This window comes from Podarcis tiliguerta, assembly GCF_965153285.1.
Source record: "Podarcis tiliguerta genome assembly, chromosome: 5".
NCBI classification, from domain to species: Eukaryota; Metazoa; Chordata; class Lepidosauria; order Squamata; family Lacertidae; genus Podarcis; species Podarcis tiliguerta.
Window position 1 is genome coordinate 28,476,092 of NC_139538.1, and position 21,676 is coordinate 28,497,767.

Genomic DNA, 21,676 nt, shown 5'->3' on the forward strand with positions numbered 1-21,676 from the left:
AACAACAACACTTCAATGTTTGGAAGGGGTAAGTCACATAAACCAGAAAGTATAGAATATGTGGCAAGAAGGAGGGTGAAACACTGTCAAAACTGATGTTAAGGGTGGGGTGCTCTGAATCAGGAAGCAAGCACTGCAAACTGGCAGAACTACAATGGGCATAAACGAGACATGATTATCAGTGATGTGGTAAATGTAGTTCCTATGCTAATCTATGCCTAATCTATGTCACAAAAACTTACTTAAGAATTGTAAATGTCATTAAAAGCTCAAAGGTACAATAAAAATTGATTCCTATGCATATTTTATCATAAAAATATGCTGTTTTACTTTATTGTAAACAGCCCTATTTCTTTGAAATGAAATAAATACATTTTCCTCCCCAGAAAGCTTCTCTGTATATGCCATTTGAACATGTTCCCCAGTTTTCATATAAAAACATACAATCCAGAAGGGATGCAGGCTTTATTCTATTCGTAATGACATCCATATACATATATAATTATTTAACGCAAGTTGTAGATAAGTCACAGGATACTTACCCTGGGTTCAGTAAGTGAATTGCTACAAGTTCCAACCAACAAGCATATTTATTGGATATAATTAATCCCATGACGTTGCTTGATCCACCTGGGTGATAGTAGTTGTTAAGAACTTTCAAAGCAAATAATACTCCTAAATCAAAATGAAGCAGAAAAACATATTAAGAGAAATTCTCATGTAATATGAAAAACAAACATAGAAGTTTTGCTGTTCTTAAAATGCTTCCTGCTCCATTAAGTGTCATTGTTCACACTTCAAACAGATGAAAAAGACAAACACGACTCCCCAATTTTCTGTCAGTATTTTCTGCAAAATAATTTATTTTGGTATGGGTTGTAGCTACAGATAAATATGAAAATCTAGCTGCATGTGCATTTTAATGATTTCATTTTGAGTTGTCATTTTTTTAAAAAAAATACGAGGAAGTATATTAACATAAGAATCTGGTTATGTCCTTCAAGATTATTTAAATTTAGGGCGCAATCGTAAGACTGCATCTGTTGGGATGATTGGGGAAAATGCATCATAAGCATGCCCACAAAACAGAATGAAGCTAACAAAATTAGTTATGTAACTGAAAATAAGTATGTTCATAAGTACCTTGTGCCCTTCAAGAACATGATTTTAACTCCAACTCCTAAATGCAAAGTATGATCTTTCCTTAGAAAAGCTAGCATTTCCAGTAAAAAATATTAATCTTGTGAAAAAGCAGTGGATATATTACCTGAAAAGCCAACCGCACAACTCTGTTTGTACGAAGGAACATCCAGAAGTTCTGCAAGAGCAAGTTCCAGAAGCATGTACACAACTCCAATTAGAAGTGAAAATATTGTAATGATATATCCAAACCAAAAACTTCCAAGCCTCCTCTCCAACTTAATTCCCTTCCAAAGCAGGGAGACCATATTAAAGTATAGATGCCAATCATCCACATGGTGAAATGGTGAAAGATACAAACGATGCCAATCTCTTCTGTAAAGACACTCGGTGACACTGATGCATGTTTTGTCCAGTCGTTTCAGGGGTTGTAAAAAGAGAAAAACGTTTGCTGCCAAAGCGGCAAGTGTCACAGGTGGAATGTTAGCAACTCCAACTTGGAAAATCTGAGAAAGTAGCAGAAGTAGTCCAATATTTGAACCTTTCTGTCTTCGGTGCATGATCACTTCTTGTAATCAAAGATACTGCCACTTGAATACTGCTGAAATCCAAATATAGACATGGAAGAATGGTAATATGTTTGCTATAATTATAATCAATAACAAAACTTTAAACAGGAAGTGTATACTGGTTTTCTTGTATACAACTCACAGCAATGGAGACAGGTTTTTATAAAACCACTAAATGTTTGTGGGGCAGGGGAAGAAATTGGTAGTGGCTAATGTCATCTAAGAAAAAAAGTTCAGCTTCTTAAGTATGGCCCATATAAGAGGAATCAGGGGAATAAGCAGCACAAGAAGAGCACCTGCAGTTCTGTAGGAAAAGTGTATTTTACCCCAGTAAAATAGAGGTGGGAAAAGCTTTCCAGCCCAAGGGCCACATGCCAAAAGCAAAAGTGGGGGAGCGATAAATGTTCATTTGTTCACACATCCCTCTCTATTCTCAATCCATGGAAGCAAGGAGCATTATCAGAATTCAATGAAACATGGCAGGCAAGCAAAAATATTAAGGAGGGTGCAAAATTGGGCTGTGAAGGGTGCAGCCTGCTGAGAGACCCAAGAGACATTTGGCCCTCAGGTCTGAGGTTCCCTATCAATGCAGTAAAGCAATGAACAGTTCCTCTTAATTGTCTGCAATATTTATAAATTTTATAGAGTTGTAAGTTCTTTCAGTCAATAAATTATTCAATTACATTTCCATATGGTTAAAATGCTATTTCTAAACAAAGGATAGTACTTTGTTTTTCGATAACACACAGACACATTTAAGCAAGGATCTTATAAGAGGCATTCCCACTGTATGAGGGAGAGGGGTAGAGGACTCTTGGGAGATGGCATTGAAAGAGAAAGAGAGAGAGACAGAGAGAGAGAGAGAGAGAAAGAGAGAGAAGAGATTGTGTGTATAAGTATGCTGCCTAACTGGAGAAATTTCCTCAATTAATAAACATATCTTTAATAAATTTATATAACAGTCTTAGGAAGAGGTTATGATGACTTAACTGAAGTTTGTCAGCTCATAGGATATTTAAAACACAAAAATACTAAAGCTGTAATGTTTAATGGATTAATCTGTTATATATGCTTTGGAATAAACATGCAAAGAATCAAGTGGCATGAATTAAGAAACTTGATTTGATTTTAACTTTACCACTAAAATCATTGACACTTGTTTATCAATAGTCCCATTTTGGCTAAATAGCTGTCATAATTTGGTATCCCAGTTCACTATCCGTATATTATACTAAAGATTGCATGCAAAAGCACATATTAAGAGTCTTGGTGCCAAAATACACTAGAAAGAAAAAAAGAAAAAAGAAAAGTAGATTTGATGCAAAGTAGTGGGATACTACTACTACTACGACTACTACTACTACTACTAATAATAAATTTTTATTTATACCCCACCCATCTGGCTGAGTTTCCCCAGCCACTCTGGGCGGCTCCCATTTGAGTGCTAAAAACAATACATCATTAAATATTAAAAACGTCCCTAAACAGGGCTGCCTTCAGATGTCTTTTAAAGATAAGATAGCTGCTTATTTCCTTCACATCTGAAGGGAGGGCATTCCACAGGGTGGGCGCCACTACTGAGAAGGCCCTCTGTCTAGTTCCCTGTAACATCACTTCTCGCAATGAGGGAACCGCCTGAAGGCCCTCGGCGCTGGATCTCAGTGAATTTTCTTGCCCCCACTTAACATTTCCCTGTTCAAAACACTGGCATCGAGGATTGTAGCCTTTATGCCCCTACTTACAGGGTTCAAAACACAGGTAAGTATGCATTCTGATTGTGAAGTAGTGGGGAGGGGGAGAAAAAGTGCAGCTGAGAAGGTTATTTGGGGTGCAGAAGCAGCAGGAAAAAGTTTACCCCAGGCTACTTGTCTACCCCAAATTTTCCCCTCCCAAAACTGCTTTTCTATACAAAGTCCCACATCAGGGCTCGGTTTCACACATTTACACATTGGTCCTTGTAATGAAATGAAGCTAGAAACCAAAACAGTTATTCTGGAACACCTCTCTGGTGTTTTTGGAATGCAATGTATTGTCAACATAACATTTCCAGCTACTTAAAACATTCTTCTTTCAACCTCTGCTTTGCTTATTAAAAGGCTAATGAAGTTTTAGACAATGCAGGATTTATTCTGTTTCCTACAATGATTTCCAAAACATGCCAAAGCTTTCAAAATGTACATACTTACAGAATAATCTTCAAGTGGATGTTTGTCTTTAACTTAAAACTGCCACGTGCCTACATTTTTGTCACCTACACAAGATAAATGTCTGCAACTACATATTCTAGGAATTTTATTGTTCTGCATAAGCTAATGAAAGATGCATGTTTAAAACTGAACAACAGTACTCCCATTTTCTTTGGTTAAAATGTGTGTGTGTGTCTTAAGACGCTGAAGAATCATGCACACACAAAAATAGCAACGTAATATAAGAAAGCAAAACAAGATTTTCATGGTGCACCATATTGAGCTCCTAGAAGAAAAAGGTGGGATATAAATGCAGTAAACAGGAATAAGAATTAATAAAAAATAAATGTAAACTAAATAATTAACAAAGAGGTGCTCCATGGAGGGATGCTGGAGAATTCTGGCAAAAACAGAAACTGGAGTGGAAACTGCTGATGCTTGCTTATGCATTCCATGTCTGGAATGGAAAGGAGTCCAGTGGTTGCAATTGGTATTCACTGTTGTTGCTTTCAGGCCATAAATTATATGCAGTTGATTACATTTCCCACATTGTGTTTTCCTTTGGTTGGGCATTGCTTGTGTTTTTTTGTTTTTTAAACATAAGTTGCTTTTAGCCTTTTAATAATAAATAATATTTAACAATAATAAAAGAAAGCAAATCAAGTGTAGAAAAACAACTCATATGCACAACATAAAAATGAAACCAGATTACACGTGCAACTCCATCTCCATCGTCTGCATGTTTACCTGGAAGTTTCACTACATTCAACCCTATATCTGCACTAGACCAAGGCCATAAAACACAATCCTAAACACACTTACATGGAACTAAATGAATTTAGGACTGGTTTTCAGGAGCAGAACACTAATCAAAGCTATACTAACAATTTAAGAGTGCTTCATGGCTTATACAATCCACAGCAGAAAAGAATGGGATTACATTTGTAATCTATTCATTGGGTGTGTTCAGATGTAATGCTGCACTGAGCCTCAGGCTCAACCATTTCCCCTCTGGTTTGGCTGCAAGGAGTTCAGAAGCTTTCATTTCTGGTTTGAATTAACCACAGTTTAGCATTACATTCAAACTGTGATTATTCTGAAGTATGTGTTGTTGAAAGAAAACACCTTCATAAATCATAGTTTGAAGCTTCCTTGTAGTTTCAAACAAACCATAGCTAAAACTAACTATAGTTTAGTGTTAGATGCAACCTTTAATTGTGGTTAATCAAAAACTCACTGTGACGACCAAACACAGATGTTGCTTTTAAGGCAATACATTAATATTCAGCCCTCATGTGGTGCAATGCTGCATCTGACAGTTAACAAAAAGGTTGGTGGTTTGAGTCTACCCAGGGACAGCTGTGGGAAGGATTCCTGCACTGCAAAGGGTTGGACTGGATGATCCTTGGGGTTCCTTCCAACTCTACAATTCTATGATTCTAACAGTGCAATTATATACGTATCTACTTATAAGTAAAGGGACGCGGGTGGCGCTGTGGGTTAAACCACAGATCCTAGGACTTGCCGATCAGAAGGTCACTGGTTTGAATCCCCACGACGGGGTGAGGTCCCTGCTCCTGCCAACCTAGCAGTTCGAAACCACAAAGTGCAAGTAAATAAATAGGTACCACTCTCGCGGGAAGGTAAACGGCGTTTCCGTGCGCTGCTCTGGTTCGCCAGAAGCGGCTTAGTCATGCTGGCCACATGACCCGGAAGCTGTACGCCAGCTCCCTCGGCCAATAAAGTGAGATGAGCGCCGCAACCCCAGTCGGTCAAGACTGGACCTAATGGTCAGGGGTCCCTTTACCTTTACCTTACTTATAAGTAAGTCTCATTGAGTTCAACTAGGTATATCTTCAGGTTAGTGGGTATAAGATTGCATAGAATCAGAGTTGGAGGGGAACCTAAGGGTCAACTAGTCCAACACCCTGCAATGCAGGAATCTCAACTAAAGTACCCACGACAGAAGGCCATCCAACCTTTGCTTCCAAACTTCCGAGGAAGGAGAGTTCACCACCTCTTGATGGGAGTCTCTTCCACAGTCAGTTGCTCACAAGTATATCATGGGGGACTTTGTCAAAAGCCTTACTGAAATCAAGACGCACTATGTCCACAGCATTTTTTATTCACCAAGCTTGTAATTGCAATATAACTGGATAATGTCATGTTGGGTCAAATTCCAGAAACTTTTTTAAAAGTGCCTCTCCACACTAGTAGTTTGGAAGAGCTACAACATCTGATCCTAAAGACACAGAGCTATGGAATGATGAGTATTATGCAGGCATTTAGGATCTGTGCAGTAGCTTGACATTTTTTCCAACTCCATTTCCTTTTATCTTAGACTTTTCATGAATAATGCTGTTTGATAGCTTGTTAAGGCTCACTTGCTTTTCAGAACCATGCATGTCATAACTTGCAATGGAAAAGCAATGAGGTAGTTCAAAAGAAATCTTCCAAGGTAAATTATGTAAATAATTTGTAAGCATATTTTTGCTTCCAGGAGCTGAATCACACAGGGTGAAATTCATTTCAGCTGAATACTGAATATTAAATATAAAACAAGGGTCATTTTCTTAAGCAAGTTCTTGCAATTTTCTCAGCACTTGAGGGCTCACTTTTAAATGACAGATCTGCTTGTACCAGGATGCAGTCATTAAGAGACTTGCTTTAATCATCTTAGTGCCTAGGTCCATTAAGATCAAATTTCTATTGGACCATATATACTGGTGATATCAGTTTTGGTAAACTCCTGTCATAATTTTATCTAGCCACTACTTGTAATGTACCAGGGTGTAAGTCACATAAGCAGAACTTATGACTGGCATTACACATGATGTGTAAAAGGTAGTCAAAGGTCTTATTTGTAACAAATTACATCACACTTACAGCATATATGCTAGTAACTAATTTGAAAATGCCTGGCAGATTTGAAGAATATAAACAGGATATAGGTTATCATATTGAAAACAGAGTAAGATTCTTCACTGGCAACAGAAAGGCACTTTGCAACTTTCACCTGCTATAGGATTGCAGTAGAGCAATAAGCAATGCAAATGCATACCTTTGACATTAATTTGATCAAGAAATAATGGCAATCTCAACCTGACAGAAGCAGTGAATTCCATGTACCAAGAATGGAGTAAAGAATGAATGAATGGGAGAGATCAGTAACATTAATATCGAGAATATTAATACCTAGCCCTTAACCATTATCTTGGCTACAAATGTTAGCATAAACTTGATTACGTATGTTGCACCTGGGGTTATTAATGACTTCTCATCTTTTTGTGGGGAGGCAGAGAAATGAATGACAGATCTCTTCACAACAACGCTAATGAAGAGGTACACGTGACACCAGAGATATGTGAATATTAATCCCCTTATCCCCCACTGTCAGTGGGCTGAGGGGAGTGTGAATTAGGGCCTACCCACTTTTCTTTCCTCTGCACTTTCCAAGCACGGTCCCTGCTTTAAAGCTCCATGTGCTCTTTCTGTTTGCTCTAGCGCTTTCCTCATGAAACCCATTCTTTACCGCTGAATCAGAGCAAGTGGCAATCCATGGAAAACCTGAATTGCTGTTTGTTGCGCTTCAGCTATAGAGTGGGTTTTCACAGGGAAAGCTCGGGGGGGGGGGGGAGTCATTGGACACAGAGCTTTAAAGTGCAGGCCTATGCCTGGAATGCTAAGTGTGGATAAGGCCTACAATACTGGAAGACTGGCTAACTCATTTTCCCCATACAATTTTCTCAATGTGAAGCACCACCCAACATGGTAAATGTACAAATGCCCATGTGATAAGAGCGGTATGCTATTGAGTGCAACAATGATAACCAAAACAGCATAAACACAGAGCAAATCCAGGCACTTGTGCTACAATAGTGCTGGAAATCAAATTTAAGTACTGTAGTGGCAAGTAGAGGAAGAGTGAAGGGCCAGGAAAGGAGTTTGTGCTACTAATTTAACATCCCATTGTAAGAAACTAATGCCAAATATTAGGCTCTCTTTGTTGAAAGCTGTCAGGTTTCTATAGCACAACAGTGTTTCTGGCAAGTTGTTTAAATCTTAAGTATTGTTTGCTTAGCCCTCACCACATACCTTTATTTATTATAATTTATTACTTGTGGAGTGTTTTCCACTGGGAGAGTAGCCTGGCACTATCATTCTCTGCCTTTACATTGGAAGCAAAAATCATTTTTATTTACCCAGGCCTTTGATTCTTAATTTAGAGACTACTTGGTTATGCTGGTAGCCTTGTTTGTGCTCACCCTTTAGTGGGGTAGGCAGGATTTATCATTTCCAAATATATGAATCAGAATTTTTGGTTGTTTGTTGCTGTTTTTACCTCTGGTCTTCATGGGGGGGGGGGAGTTGCCTTCACTCTTCTTTTTTTTTAAGCTTTGAGGCATTTGGCACCCAAAGCAGCAAATAAATATAGCCAACAAAGACGGGCTACTACCACTCACGAATAACCTTGAGCCTGCTTCAGAAGGTCTACTGGACCTTTCTATTTGGGCAAGCTTGTGGTAGAAAAGCGTTTGAGCTGATGGGTTGGTGGAGTGTTTTCAGTTTTGGACGCCATCCAGGCATGGCCAAACTTGGCCCTCCAGCTGTTTTGGGACTACAATTCCCATCATCCCTGACCACTGGTCCTGTTAGCTATGGATGGTGGGAGTTGTAGTCCCTAAACAGCTGGAGGGCCAAGTTTGGCCTTGCCTGCCTTAAGACAGAGAAAGGAGCAGGGCGAAGTAAGCAAGGCAGGTGGACCCAAGTGTACAGAAGAGCACGAAAGCGCCATTCCTCCGACGCTACCATCTAGCGGCCTCACAGCTAAGACACGTTAGAGGACGGGGGCAGAACTGACGTGTCCCCCCAGCTCCAAATTACGGAGAAGGCTGAGGGGGGGACGTCTCCCGACTCCTCAGTCCGACGGCTCTACTTTCCCTTCAGGAGAGGGAGGGATAGGGAGGGAAGCGGCTCCCCACCGCCTCACACGCTCAGGTTAGGCTCCTGAGCGGGACCGTCGCAACAAACAGGCGCTCCCCCTCCTCCCAAAAAAAAACTTACGTTCTGCGAGCGAGCGCGCGGCTGCAGGCGGGAAAGAGCAGCCGCGCCGCCGCGCCACGTGACTCGCCCAAGGCCCAATCAGAGCAGGGGGAAAGCACTGTGATGATTCATCACTTTGCCCCGCCGCCTCCGCGGCGCCCCCGGAGCGCTTCCGCGTCGCGAACGAGCATGCGCCCATGAGCGTCACGCGGGACTTGCCGCATAGCGCCCCCCCCCGCCGTCTCCCTCAGTTGGCTGCAATAACTGGAAACGCCGAAAAGGGAGGGGCGGCTGCCTTAGCGCCGTCTGAAACGCGCCTTAACACGGAAGCGGCGGCCAGACGCGCGCTTTGAGGGGAAAATCTTTCTTTTTTTTTAAGTGTTTCTGATCAGCTGGTGTGAATCGGACAGTAAATCACCGCCGTTTTATTTGCCCTGCTGCCTTTCCTTAGTTCAGGCATGGCTAAACTTGGCCCGCCAGATGTTTTTTGGGACTACAATTCCCATCATCCCTGACCACTGGTCCTGTTAGCTAGGGATGATGGGACTTGTAGCCCCCAAAACATCTGGAGGGGCAAGTTTGGCCATGCCTGCCTTAGTTAAAACTATTCCTCCCCAAGGTGGCTTGCAACGAGGAAAGGTTTGCGTCGTTTCAAGCATAAGTCATGAACAATAAACAAATCAAAAAGTACTCCAGCAAATTTAACAATCCCCCACGTAAATTGTGATAGATACAGAAAAATATATATCGCAGGAAAAACAACAGCTGTTCAGCAGCTTCAGCTTTTGTAGCTGGAGTTAGGGCTCCACACTGCTAGGAGCAGGTCTAGGATTCACAACCCAGGGAGCATCCGCATCGTCACCCCTTATTTGCCCTGTAGGAGATGCTGTCCTACCTGGTCCACCATCCTGTTCTCGCAGGGGCCAGCTAGGTTCCTCTCTGGAAGGATGACCTGTATGAGCCTGGTAGAATTTTAAGTCGTCCTAGGGATGTCTTTTCTCCCTATCCTGCCACCTTCCCAGGTGAGGACAGGAGAGAGGATCTTCTTGATCGCTGTTCCCAGATAGCAGAAATCCCAACCGGGGAGACTTAGGCTGGCCTCTTCTTTGCTTTCCTTTGCCCAGCAGGCAAGGACTTCTTTGTTCCAGCAAGCCTTTGGCTACTAACTGGTGGTTGTGGCAGGGTCTTATGAGGGCAAGTGTTGTATGTGCATGTGTGTTACTCAATGTTTTGGTGCTGTGTTTTTAAATTGGGTTACTTCTTGTTGTTTTAATTATATTGATTGTATGTTTTTAGCTGCATCCGTTTCAATTTATATTGTGAGCTGCCTAGAGTCCTGCACTGGGAGAAATGCGGTATATAAAATTGTTGTTGTTGTTGTTTAGTCGTTTAGTCGTGGCCGACTCTTCATGACCCAATTAGTTTTAAAATAATATAGGACGTTTGAAAGCAGGAGCTGAGAACATGACACAGCCCACCTTTACTATCAGATGAAGAAGAAACTTGCTGAAGCACACCTTGTGGTGCCTTGTAGAGGGGGGGAGAATATACAAGGCAGAGAAGGGAGCAGTGTTGCTGGCCTCTCTCTTGCTTGCCTTCTCTAGTCACTGCAAGAAGGAAGGTTTTGGCCCATCGTGCAGACTTAACAGAGAATGCTGGCAGCCACCTCCATTCTCTTTCTGAGATTGTGGACCAAGGGAGCAAACACCTCATTCAATCAGAGTTGCTTATCTAAGTTCTCTCTGGGCAGCACAACAGTGGGCATTCAGCCCAGCACACCAAATCCTGCCACGCCACTCAGAAAGAGGTGAGGAAGAAGTGGCAGCAAGGACTAGGCAAGACATTTGCTGCTGCTGCTGCTATTGTTGTTGTTGTTAACCTTCTAAACCACCATCTCAAGGTGATGTACACATAAAGATAATTAAGAAAACAAAAACAAATACATTTCAAAGACTAAAACTTGTGGTGAAAGACCCATTTATCCAGCTGGAAAAGCCTGTCAGAACAAAATTGCTAACTTCCCTGTGCTAACTTCCCCTGGTCAGATGCTCTTTAGGCAGTAGGGCAGGAAAAGCTAAGCCCAGTAAAAGAGCCATCCAGAGGGAGGAAGGAAAAATAGGGGCACCATCTCTGCAGGCTCATTGCCATCTCTTTGGGAAGTATGGTCAGTCAACCAACTATTTATTATGAGCAAGCAACCATTAAAGCACAAAATATTTTTAAAAAATACAAAATCACAACATCAGAAGAACAAAGGAAGCAGCAATCATAGTAGGTTTAAGTGATAGAGGAGTGAGAGACTGAGGTGCTGCATATTTTATGACCATCCCTTTCTTGCATTTCCCAGGGAGAGGAAGGACAAGCAAGCAGAGAGAAGTGAGAGAGCAGGTAGGAACAGCCACCACCTTCTTTTGAGGTGCTTCTGGACAGCGGCTTAATACTGTAAACAGGTTATTCAGACGTCACAAGGGGTAATTGGCTACAGAGTTTTTGTTTTCAATTCAGCAGATTTTTTTCCTGAAAAGGGTAAAGCCGGGTTAAATGACCGGGAGGGATCCAAGCTGGCATCTTGATGCCAACAATGTTGTATGGGTGCTGCAAAACAAACAAACAAAACACCTGCACACATGAGGAGCACTCACCCCAGGATAAAGGTCTATCCAGAAGTACCCTTTCTCCTCTTCACACTCCCCAGACTTCAGAGGGGCGTGCGATCTAGAGGACTTAAAAAAAGAAGAAGTATGCTTAATGTACCGTGTAGTTTCACCTCAAGTTAATGCAAATATGATTATAGTCTGTAGAAGATGCAGCCCGCCCTGGAAAAACATAGAGTGTAATTTGAGAGCAGCAGTCAGGGCAGGTGCCTGATGACAAATCTGCGTCAGGAACATAAGAGGATTGTTATTGTGCTTCAGTTACCTCGAGCCAGGGGGGGGGGGAAACCAAACCCTAAGAGTAGCAGTGGTACAAAAAATATCAGGGACGGTGCAGGAAAAGACTACTGTGCATTTCTGAAAGGGTGAGATTTATCCCACGTGTTAAGATTTCTGGTTGGAAAAGAAGATACAGTCCTGCTAGTTGTCAGGCGGGAGTTGATAGTCTTTTCTCCCTGCCCTCTGTTGCCCCCTATGCCTAGAATTGCCCAGAAGACTGATGTTTTTAAGACTGGCTCTGCTCCTGGGTCTTTAACAGCAGCCTGCTAGATAAGAAGTTTAACACATGAAGCTTTTCTGAACATAAAAAACAGCAACCCTTCTGGATCAGGCCCTTGGTGCCCATGTAGCTTGTTCACAACAGTAGCTAACCAGATACCTCTGTGAAGAGCAAAAGCACCCATTTCCATTCCAGAAAAAGCTTCAGATTGCTGTTAAAGGGCCAGGCACTGGGAGTGGCCACCCAGCGGGCAACACTTTCCTACCACAATAGGCATTTAGCAGTGGAGTGACTGGTCTAAGGCTTTGAAAATTCCTTCCTAAAAACTAAGGGTATTGTTAGAGGGTGGGTATTTTGTGCTGGACCTCAGATTTCCTTACCCCCCCCTTTTTTTTAAAGGCAGGTCAACTTTGACAGGTGGGTGAGACCACTTACCTGTCAATCATTACCTTTTTGCAGGGTTTAACTTCATGCTTGAGTTCCCCAGGTATGCATCTGTCTTCCTGAAACGTGGCAACATGTATGACATCAGATATGGGGCACGTGGATGTGTTTTGGGCGAGATGGCCTCATGGGCCAAATGGGGAAATCTGAGAGGCCACATTTGGCCCACGGGGTGGAGGTTCTCCATCCCTAGTTTACAGAGTGGCTGGGCATGCTGCAAACTGGTGAGACCTCAGCTACCCACTGCCTTAATCTGCTCAAATCACAAAATTCATACCTACAAGTGCTCCCCAAGAGGATCAGGGGTATGCAGTACCAGCATCTCTTTTGTTGTTGTTGTTAAAAAGTGTGACACTTACTGTAAGAACTTCACGATGAGTACCGGCATCTATTTTTTCTAGAAAAAAAGCACTGATACCTACACATATAAATTAGCATATGCAAAGCTTATGAGAATTTGAGTCTTTTAGTGTGCAGTCCTATGGCCCCTGGGAGGTCATTCCAGGGGACACAGAATACATCAAATCAATGACACTGAAGGGGACGCGGGTGGCGCTGTGGGTTAAACCACAGAGCCTAGGACTTGCTGATCAGAAGGTCGGCGGTTCGAATCCCCACGACGGGGTGAGCTCCCGTTGCTCGGTCCCTGCTCCTGCCAACCTAGCAGTACGAAAGCACGTTAAAGTGCAGGAGATAAATAGGTACCGCTCCGACAGGAAGGTAAACAGTGTTTCTGTGCTCTGCTCTGGTTCGCCAGAAGCAGCTTAGTCATGCTGGCCACTTGACCTGGAAGCTGTACGCCGGCTCCCTCCGCCAATAAAGCGAGATGAGCACCGCAACCCCAGAGTCGGCCATGACTGGACCTAATGGTCAGGGGTCCCTTTACCTTTACCTATGACACTGAAGAGCTGCAAACTGGGAAGGGAAATTTGGTTTCAGATACCCCCTCCTCACTGCTGTGGAAACCTCCAGTGCCCAAGCCAACAATTGCTGGGTCCCTGCTTTTGCAGGGCTGGGGACTTCAGTAGGACCAAAAGAGGGTGTATCAAGGGAAGACCAAGAACACACACCCTCAAATCAATGGGTGATTTAGACCAGCTCTGTAGCTGGTTTTAATCCAGGCATTTCCACCCCATTTGCCCCAGAAGAATGTTTCTCCAGTTTAATGTCTACCCTGCCTGGGAGAGGATGGCAGGTGCTTTAGATAAGGCCATTGAATCACCTTCAGTTTTTACCTGCTCCGCCTTAGTTTGGTTTAAAAACCTAGCATCACCTTTGTTAAAATGTATTTAAAAGGAGGCCTAAACTACTGGTTTCCCTGATTTAGGAAATGCAGTTGTGCTGCTAGGTGACCTACTAGATCCCTACCAACTTTGGTGCTTTGATTTTAAATAGGAATTCTTAATCCTTGTAATTATAACTAGAAACATGACAGTATGTCATTGTATCAAAAGGCACAGGAAAAGCAAAAATAAAAAAATGATGTCTTCAGAGGAAAGGGAAATTTACTAATTTTGAACATGTGCAGCTGTGTTTGTGACTTCCTACCTACATATGATATAATAAAAAAACATTGCAGACAGCAATAGCACATTCATATAAGTGATAGACCTCATGCCAGGCACTGTAATTGCTATTTGCAAAAATCTTTTCATCGGCAGCTGTACAAGACGTGATTGGATACTGCAAATTCTACTAGTTTATTTTATTTGTTTTTTTTAAAGTGTATTACATTTCTATGGTAAGTTGCCTTTCCGTATGTTATAATATATTATTCTATGTTGGGTATTTCTCCCTCCTCTCTGAATTTCTCCCTTCTGTTATTATGAAAGTATGATATACAGTTTATCTAACAATTGTGTTTTACATTTTTCTCCATTAAAATAGAGCTAGTGGGCTACTGCCAGACCACCTGGCATGAGATTGTTCTTGCTTTCCTGCTTTTAATTAAAATCTTGGCTATGGTAGCTTATAGGAAATGTAGCTAAATTCAGGCTGGTAGTTTTGCAATGTTTTCTTGCCTCTTTTAAAGAGAAGCCACGGGATATCTGAACTCCTCTGGTCATCTATGCAATAAACCTCCTCCTAAGACTGTATGCCTGTTGTTGGGCTTCCATTTGAGTTTTTAATGTTTTGTTTTCTACCGCATTGTTCCTAGCAGTCTCTGTGCAGTGTGCTTTGCCCCGCATGCTGCTCACACAGTACATTCATGCTCCCATCTCTTGATTATTGGACTGTTTATTGCACTTTGGAGTAGGCTTAGGATTTTTCTAAATCACGGCAATTTCTAAATTTTATTTTTGCACAGCTGTGTCTTAGACAGTGTTATGTTTGCTGGGTTTGTAACACCTTTAAACGAGATTAATTGGGAAAGCTTGGGAAACAATAGAGCTGCACAGAATTGCAAAACAGGTAGGAGTGTGACCAAGTCGGCTAATGGTGAAATGGGTCTCTTTTTGTGAAGAGGGATAAATTGGTGCATATGCACATAATTAGATTTCATACAAGAGACACATTTTTAAAAAAAAACTATAAGAAGGAGGGACATGAAAATTAATAGGATGAAATGTTTGTCCAGACAATTAGTACTAGAAGATCATTATCATAAAATTAGTACCAATTCTGTTAGCAACTGCTTTCTGCACTAGCTAAAGAAAGCAGAGATCTGTGCATATCTCACATGCTACTTACATAGATATATTGGCTGGTATAGAAATATCATATTTCAAAAAGCTTTTTAGTGCCATATACAGTATAGTTCTATTGTATTGTTATGAGTTAGGAGGTGGGGTAGGCTGTATGCCTGAATCCTTTCTAATTTCTGGATCTAGCAAGGGTTTAATTGTTGGAATAGCAAGGCTATTGGTAATGACCCCTAAGTATGGGTCATTAGGGTAACAAAGGAAGTGGCTCTGTGCCAGAGGACAAATGGATGCCCCTCCCCCTCAACTCCCTAGTGGTTAGAAGGAGAAAAGTCAGAATGGAAGTGTCTGAGAGCTGGAGGCTAGAAGTAGATGGCAGGCAGGCGCATGTGAGGGAGAGACGTTTGATTTCTGCTTCAGTCCAAGGCTTGTGGCTGTGGGAGAAGCCAGACCTTCTAGGGGTGTTAATGCTGTGGGCCCCTTTATCCTAAGCTCATGTTGTATAAATAAACCATATATCATAAAGACGCCACCGTCTCTGTTGTCCCTCATTCCAAGGAAGCTGAATTCTGGGTAAGCGCCTGGAATCTTGCACTGCTCAGAGATTTGGGTGGTGTGCCATAGTATTAATACCAGGATGCTCTTCTGTAGAAAAGGTTATTAAAATCAGAGAATAGCTTGTAAAATGTATTTCTTGTATGTTCCAGAACAACGCCCATATGGGGATGTGGTGGCAAGTAGCTCAGAGGGTTTCTTGCCATTATAAAAATTATAAAAATCTGTGGTGCAGCTCCATAGATCTCTGCTGAAGGAACACTGTGAACTGCAAAATTCTATTTTAATGATGGTTATCATAGTTTCTTGTAACAAAAAGTTCAAAATAGGTAGATGGTTGGACAGTGTTCTCGAAGCTACCAGCATGAGTTTGACCAAACTGCGGGAGGCAGTGGAAGACAGAAGTGCCTGGCGTGCTCTGGTCCATGGGGTCACGAAGAGTCAGACACGACTAAACAACAACAAGAACTGGGGTGGGGTAGGTTGCTTCCTCTAATAGTGAACACAGCTGGTAAGTATCAATAGGACTGTAGTCAAAGTGGGGTCACTGAGAAACAAGAAGAAACCAGCATGCTTGGAGGAAACCCAAGTTTTGTAAAAAGCCCTCCCCTCCAACAAACAGAAAAAAACAACAGGGCAAAAATTCCCCCTCACCTCCCCAAAAAAACACCCCAGTGCGACTGAGTATGTACAATGACCACAGAATGCTGGGAGGAAAGATGGAAAATCACAGGAGACTACCTTGAAGGAAGCTGACTGGGTAAAGCCCAGAACAGGAGCAGTCTACGCTGTAACATTTTATTGCAGAACACACTAGTCACTGTCTGGTCTAAAACCATGGCATGGTAATAACTGAGGTTTTGCACAGTTGTTGCTTTATATCTATGATAAATAATGATAATAAGCGTAACAGACAATTTTTAGAAATAAATATATGAATAGCAGTACTGTCTGCTAAATTTGAAAGGAATGATGGCATGTCCTTAAGAATCATGGTACAATGTGAATCGTACAGCACACAGCCAGAACTGGATGTAAGGAAGTCTATTTTGTGTGGCGCACAATTTGGCTGTTTGTAGAAAAAGTTAGCCCTTGACCAAAGTATGTAATGGAATTTGTATGAAAAATGTATTTTACCTTTCCAAAAACATCATGCAGCTTGGGATACAAGAGACACCATTCCTAGAAATGGGGTGGAGATAGAATGAAAAGACAAGAATTTGCCAAAGCAAGCAACTGGCATATTCTTCTTTTCTGAAAGAAAAAAAAAGAGTACTTGCTGGAATAGCAGAATAGCTTCGATATATATCCTTTAAGGTAGGCATATTATATTTTAAATCTCTCATTCTGCTAATGTTTAATTCATTCCTACTTTTCCTAGCCATTTATTCAATTAACTGAAATCAAAACCATTCCAGAAATAAACCTATGAGGAAAGTGCACATGGCCAGACAGGGAGCATTTCCCTTTATGATTATAACTTTTGCAACTCTTTCATGTAATTACATCATTTGTCTTCTTGCCATTCAACAGCAAACAGGAAGTTTTCTCCACCACAATCCAATTACCCCTGACTATACATTTCTAACTGAGGTCCGACATGCCCAAATCATAACCTTCCTCTTTGATGTTCATGTTGCACTCAAAGGAAAATGAAAACTTGTGGTTATGGCACTGACTCAGAAATCCGGGTTCTTGCTTTGGATCCATCAAAAAGTTTCAGCATACTTTTGGCTAAATGATTCCCACCCACCCCAAATCCCACCTTTTTATTGTGCATATGGTAACCAGGTTTGATGTGTAAAATATTGATAAGTGCAGAGGAGAGGTAAGAAAGGATAGAAAAGGAATATACCAATGTGGAAAAGGGAGGGGGGGGTAGAATAAAGACATACCATTAGCAAATACAAGCTCATACCATGAGATTTCCAAGATAAAGTGTGTGTGTGTTGTTGTTTTTTTACACTGAAATAACTGTACAGAGTTTGTGAAATTTGCCAAAATATTTTTTTTAAAGTAAAAACAAAAAGCCACAAGCAACGACTTAGGAGGACAGAGGTTGAGCAGACAATTTGGGGTGGGGTGAAAAGCATGAATAACTTTTACTGTCAAGGAGCATGATGAACAGGGTGCATTACACAGAAGGACAAAGAAAGGGTGATTTAATCACAGGTTCTGGAAACTTGGATGGGTGGGAAATGAGAAGAGGCACAAGGCAAAAGAACACTTGTTTGGTCATGTTTTAAAAATTGCCTTTAGTAATGTGCCACCATGGCTCTTCTATTTAAAGTTTTATGTACTAGGGCCTACCTGCCTGGATCTTTTTTTTCTTTTTCTTCAAAAATGTTAACATATCCAGATTCTTTCTAAGTTTATGACTTGGCGGTGGTTGCTGTTAGGAGACAGAGTTGCCACCTTACTCTCCAAGGAGAGAATAGTTAATGGCTTCCCATTAGGAAAAGCCGCCAATTCATCAAAGAAAACAGAATCTTTTTATTATCCCCCCCCCAAAAAAAACACTATATTTGCCCAGTTTGGAGACAAGTTCTTTGGGCCAAGACTAGGAGACATCATCTTCTCAAAGGTTGCTTTGTTTCCTGGCAAATGGGCCTTCAACAAACACAAACACAAAATACCCCTATGTTTTCCAGACACGCCCCGCCCCCAGCAGTCTCTGAAGTGATGCTGAAAGCATTTTAACAGTCACTCTTCCAAAGTTTAATTGTTTTGTCGTTTTCTAGAGCTGCTGAGGCAATGATGTTCTCCGTTGGATGGCAGGCTGTAGAGATCACAACATCTGTATGCCCTTGCAGCTTCTGTACAGTCTCTTTCGTTTGGAGGTTCCAAATGTAAACCAGGTTGTCCTCTGAACCAGACACGATCCACTTCCCACCAGTAACCGAGAAGTTGGCAAAGATGCAGTACTTCTCGTTCTTGTGGCCTGTGTAGGTCTTTAGGCACTTTCCTTTGCTGTAGTCCCAAAGCTTAAGAGTGTTGTCCAACGTTGCCGCTAGAATGTATTTGCCATTAGGAGAGAACTTCACAAAAGACACAGGGGGATTGTCATCATCAATCAGTGTTTTCAAGCACTGTCCTGATGCTGTATCCCAGATTCGGCAGAGGCCATCATAGCTGCTGGACACTATCAGGGAGCCATCACGGTTAAAATGCACTGCTGAAACCGGGTCAGAATGGGCTGGCAGGGTTTTTAGGCACTTCCCGGTTTTGACGTCCCATATCCTCACACTCTCATCAAACGATCCTGAGACGACGAGGTTGGACTGCGGGTTGAAATTGCAGCAGAAGACGTAGTTGCTGTGCCCCTTCAGGGTTTTCAAGCATTTCCCCGAGCTCACATCCCAAATTTTGAGCGTTTTGTCATCTGAGGCAGATACAAGGAGGTTTGAATCAGATGACCAAGCGACATCAGAGATTCCCAGCTTGTGGCCAGATATGGTTCTCTCAAACTTGCCGTCATAGGCGCCCCAGATTTTTATAAGCTTATCAGCCGAAGAACTGGCCAGCCACTCCCCATGGGGACTGAATTTCACTGACGAGACAGCTTTGGTGTGTCCTGCCAGCGTGAACTTGAGGGCATAGTTTGGTTTTACAGGGGCAGGCTTGCTCTGATTGGTTGAAGAGGAGGGTGTCGATTGTGTTTTGGTTGATTCTGAATCTGGCTTCTTCTCTTCCGTTGCCATGGCTGTGGAAACTAGCACGCCAGGATCTGGGCACTTCACGGGATGGAAGTGCAAGCCAATTCAAAGGTGGGTGTCTCCTACAAGAGGGCTGGGGCAACTTCAGAGCTTCAAATTCTCCACTCAGCTGCCACCTTGGGGACCAGTCACTGCAGACAGAATAGGGAGGTGGGCGGAAAGAATCACGTACTCCACGTTGAGCTTCCTTAAGGCGCGGCTAGAGGCTCCGCTTTCTCCGCCGCCGCCGTTGCCTCCACCTCGGCGCTCGGCGGGAGAAGCAGCAGCTCTCGCTTGAGGAGGAGGGGATACCCAAGGCCTCGCGCAGGCGCAGTGAACAAACCCGGCTGGGAAAAAGCGACGCACCACTCACGGCACCCGCGCTCGCTTGCAGCTCGAGGAAAAGCGACGGTAGCCGCGGCGGCGGCCCAAGCGCATGCGCTGTGCGCACCTACCATGGGCTGCCCGCCAAATGATTTAATCTCTGTGTCTCAATTTCCTTTTGTTTGAGATGTGAATAATACTTCCGAAGCATTAGGTGTTGGGAGGACAATCAGTTAATACTCTTTTCAGTTGACTATGGCAGCGGAGTGCAGAATTGCAGAGAACTCTCCATTTCTCTCTCTTAACTGAACACAAGCAACTCCCCCTTGCTGTTTCAGTGCTTTTCAAACTGTGAGGTCCCCTAAGGGAAACATAACACGTTGCCAGGGAGAGACATACATTCCTTCCTATCCCTTCTCAGTGTGTATTTTTCATTGCACCAGGAGGCAAAGCGCTAACGCATCTCACTCCTTCTCAATTAGTGCCCCACCTCATCTCCTCCAGGCACACTATACTTCCAGCCCAAGCATCTTTCAGAAACATTGTAAAGCCTTTATATTTTAAGTGAACAATTGCAGTGTTTTGAACCAGTCGTGTGCTGTTTAGGAGCACTTGGGACCCAGCCATTGAGTTGCTGGCTTCAAAGGCGCTTCTCTTCAAAGTAGACGACTCTTTCGAGTAGTCCGTGGGGCTATTTTTGAGCAAGTTCACTCAAAATCAGTGCCTTATTTTTCTGTACTGTTTGTTCTGCCAGCGTTATTGGCCCCTTTTCTATGAAGGTGGTTGGATTAGATGGCCTTTAGGTGGCCAGCATTTCACAATCCATAAAACATAAATGGCCAGCATTTCACAATCCATAAAAACATAATTAACTAGTTTGATTGTTTGCATAGCCTTAACCCATGGGTAGACAAACTAAGGCCCAGGGCCTGGATCTGGCACAATCACCTTCTAAATGTGGGGCCTGCCTGGTGTTTTTACATGAGTAGAATGTGTGCTTTTATTTAAAATGCATCCCTGGGTTATTTGTGGGGCATTGGAATTCGTTCATTCCCCCCCCCAAAATATAGTCTAGCCCCCCACAAGGTCTGAGGAACAGTGGACCTGCCCCCTGCTGAAAAAGTTTGCTGACCCCTGCCTTAACCCGAGGGTTTAGTGTAGGTTACATATAAATCAACCACCAGGTGTGTGGCAAAAAAAGAGAAGAGCCCATTACCCTCAAAGAATGTCACACCCAGTCAAGAAATCTCCTGTGAGGAAAGGTTACAGTATTGGGGTTGTTGTTGTTGTTTTTAGTTTAGAGAAAATGTGAGTAAGAGGAGACATAAGAGAGGTGCCTACAATTATGGATGGCAATTATGCATAAAGCAGATAGTCCTAACTCCAGAATTTGTGGGCACGCAATGAAGCTGAATGTTTGAAGATTCAGGACAGACAAAAGGCAGAATAAAAAAGACAGAAAATGCACAGCTTGCAGACTTAACATACAGAATAAGACAACAAGAAAAACATACATTTAGAGAATATTGGAAAACGTTTATTGAATATATGGCAAATAACTGTTCAGCTGAAAATGCTGGCAGCATTAAGATAAATTCAGCAGTGTAAATAAGTTATGATGGATGTGATAATGGAATGGTATAGTTTCTGCAAAATATGCAGGGATTTATGATATGTAAAATGAACTATGGAAGGAGAAGAAGGGAAGTCATTGATATCTTAAGGATGTAAAAATGAGTACAGTGGTACCTCGGGTTAAGTACTTAATTCGTGTTGGAGATCTGTACTTAACCTGAAACTCTTCTTAACCTGAAGCACCACTTTAGCTAATGGGGCCTCCCGCTGCTGCCGCGCCGCCAGAGCACAATTTCTGTTCTCAACCTGAAGCAAAGTTCTTAACCTGAAGCACTATTTCTGGGTTAGCG

The 21,676-nt window shown here is 42.4% G+C and overlaps 2 protein-coding genes across 9 annotated transcripts in view; both read right to left on the minus strand.

Moving 5' to 3' along the window:
- RHBDD1 (rhomboid domain containing 1) overlaps positions 1–11,627 on the minus strand; it is a 31,322-nt gene extending 19,695 nt beyond the window's left edge. For 2 of the 8 annotated variants that reach the window (XR_014511877.1, XM_083443002.1), the window contains exons 1-3: positions 11,581–11,627; positions 1,268–1,741; positions 543–675 (exon numbers count right to left, since the gene is read on the minus strand). Coding sequence is in view for 6 of the 8 variants with exons in the window: in XM_083443002.1 (XP_083299128.1) it covers positions 543–675; positions 1,268–1,700 (566 nt within the window). In the remaining 2 variants the exon portion in view is untranslated. Of the gene's footprint in view, positions 1–542; positions 676–1,267; positions 1,742–6,956; positions 7,068–8,959; positions 9,128–11,580 lie in introns of those variants that run through there. The other 6 variants (XR_014511878.1, XM_083442999.1, XM_083443000.1 and 3 more) reach the window with 6 other exon arrangements.
- Positions 11,628–17,716: 6,089 nt separating this feature from the next.
- Positions 17,717–19,835, minus strand: LOC310678671 (WD repeat-containing protein 5-like). The gene has a single exon (XM_083442971.1). It carries the CDS (start codon positions 19,431–19,433, stop codon positions 18,429–18,431), a length of 1,005 nt encoding a protein of 334 aa, XP_083299097.1. The 5' UTR covers positions 19,434–19,835; the 3' UTR covers positions 17,717–18,428.
- Positions 19,836–21,676: the final 1,841 nt, after the last annotated feature.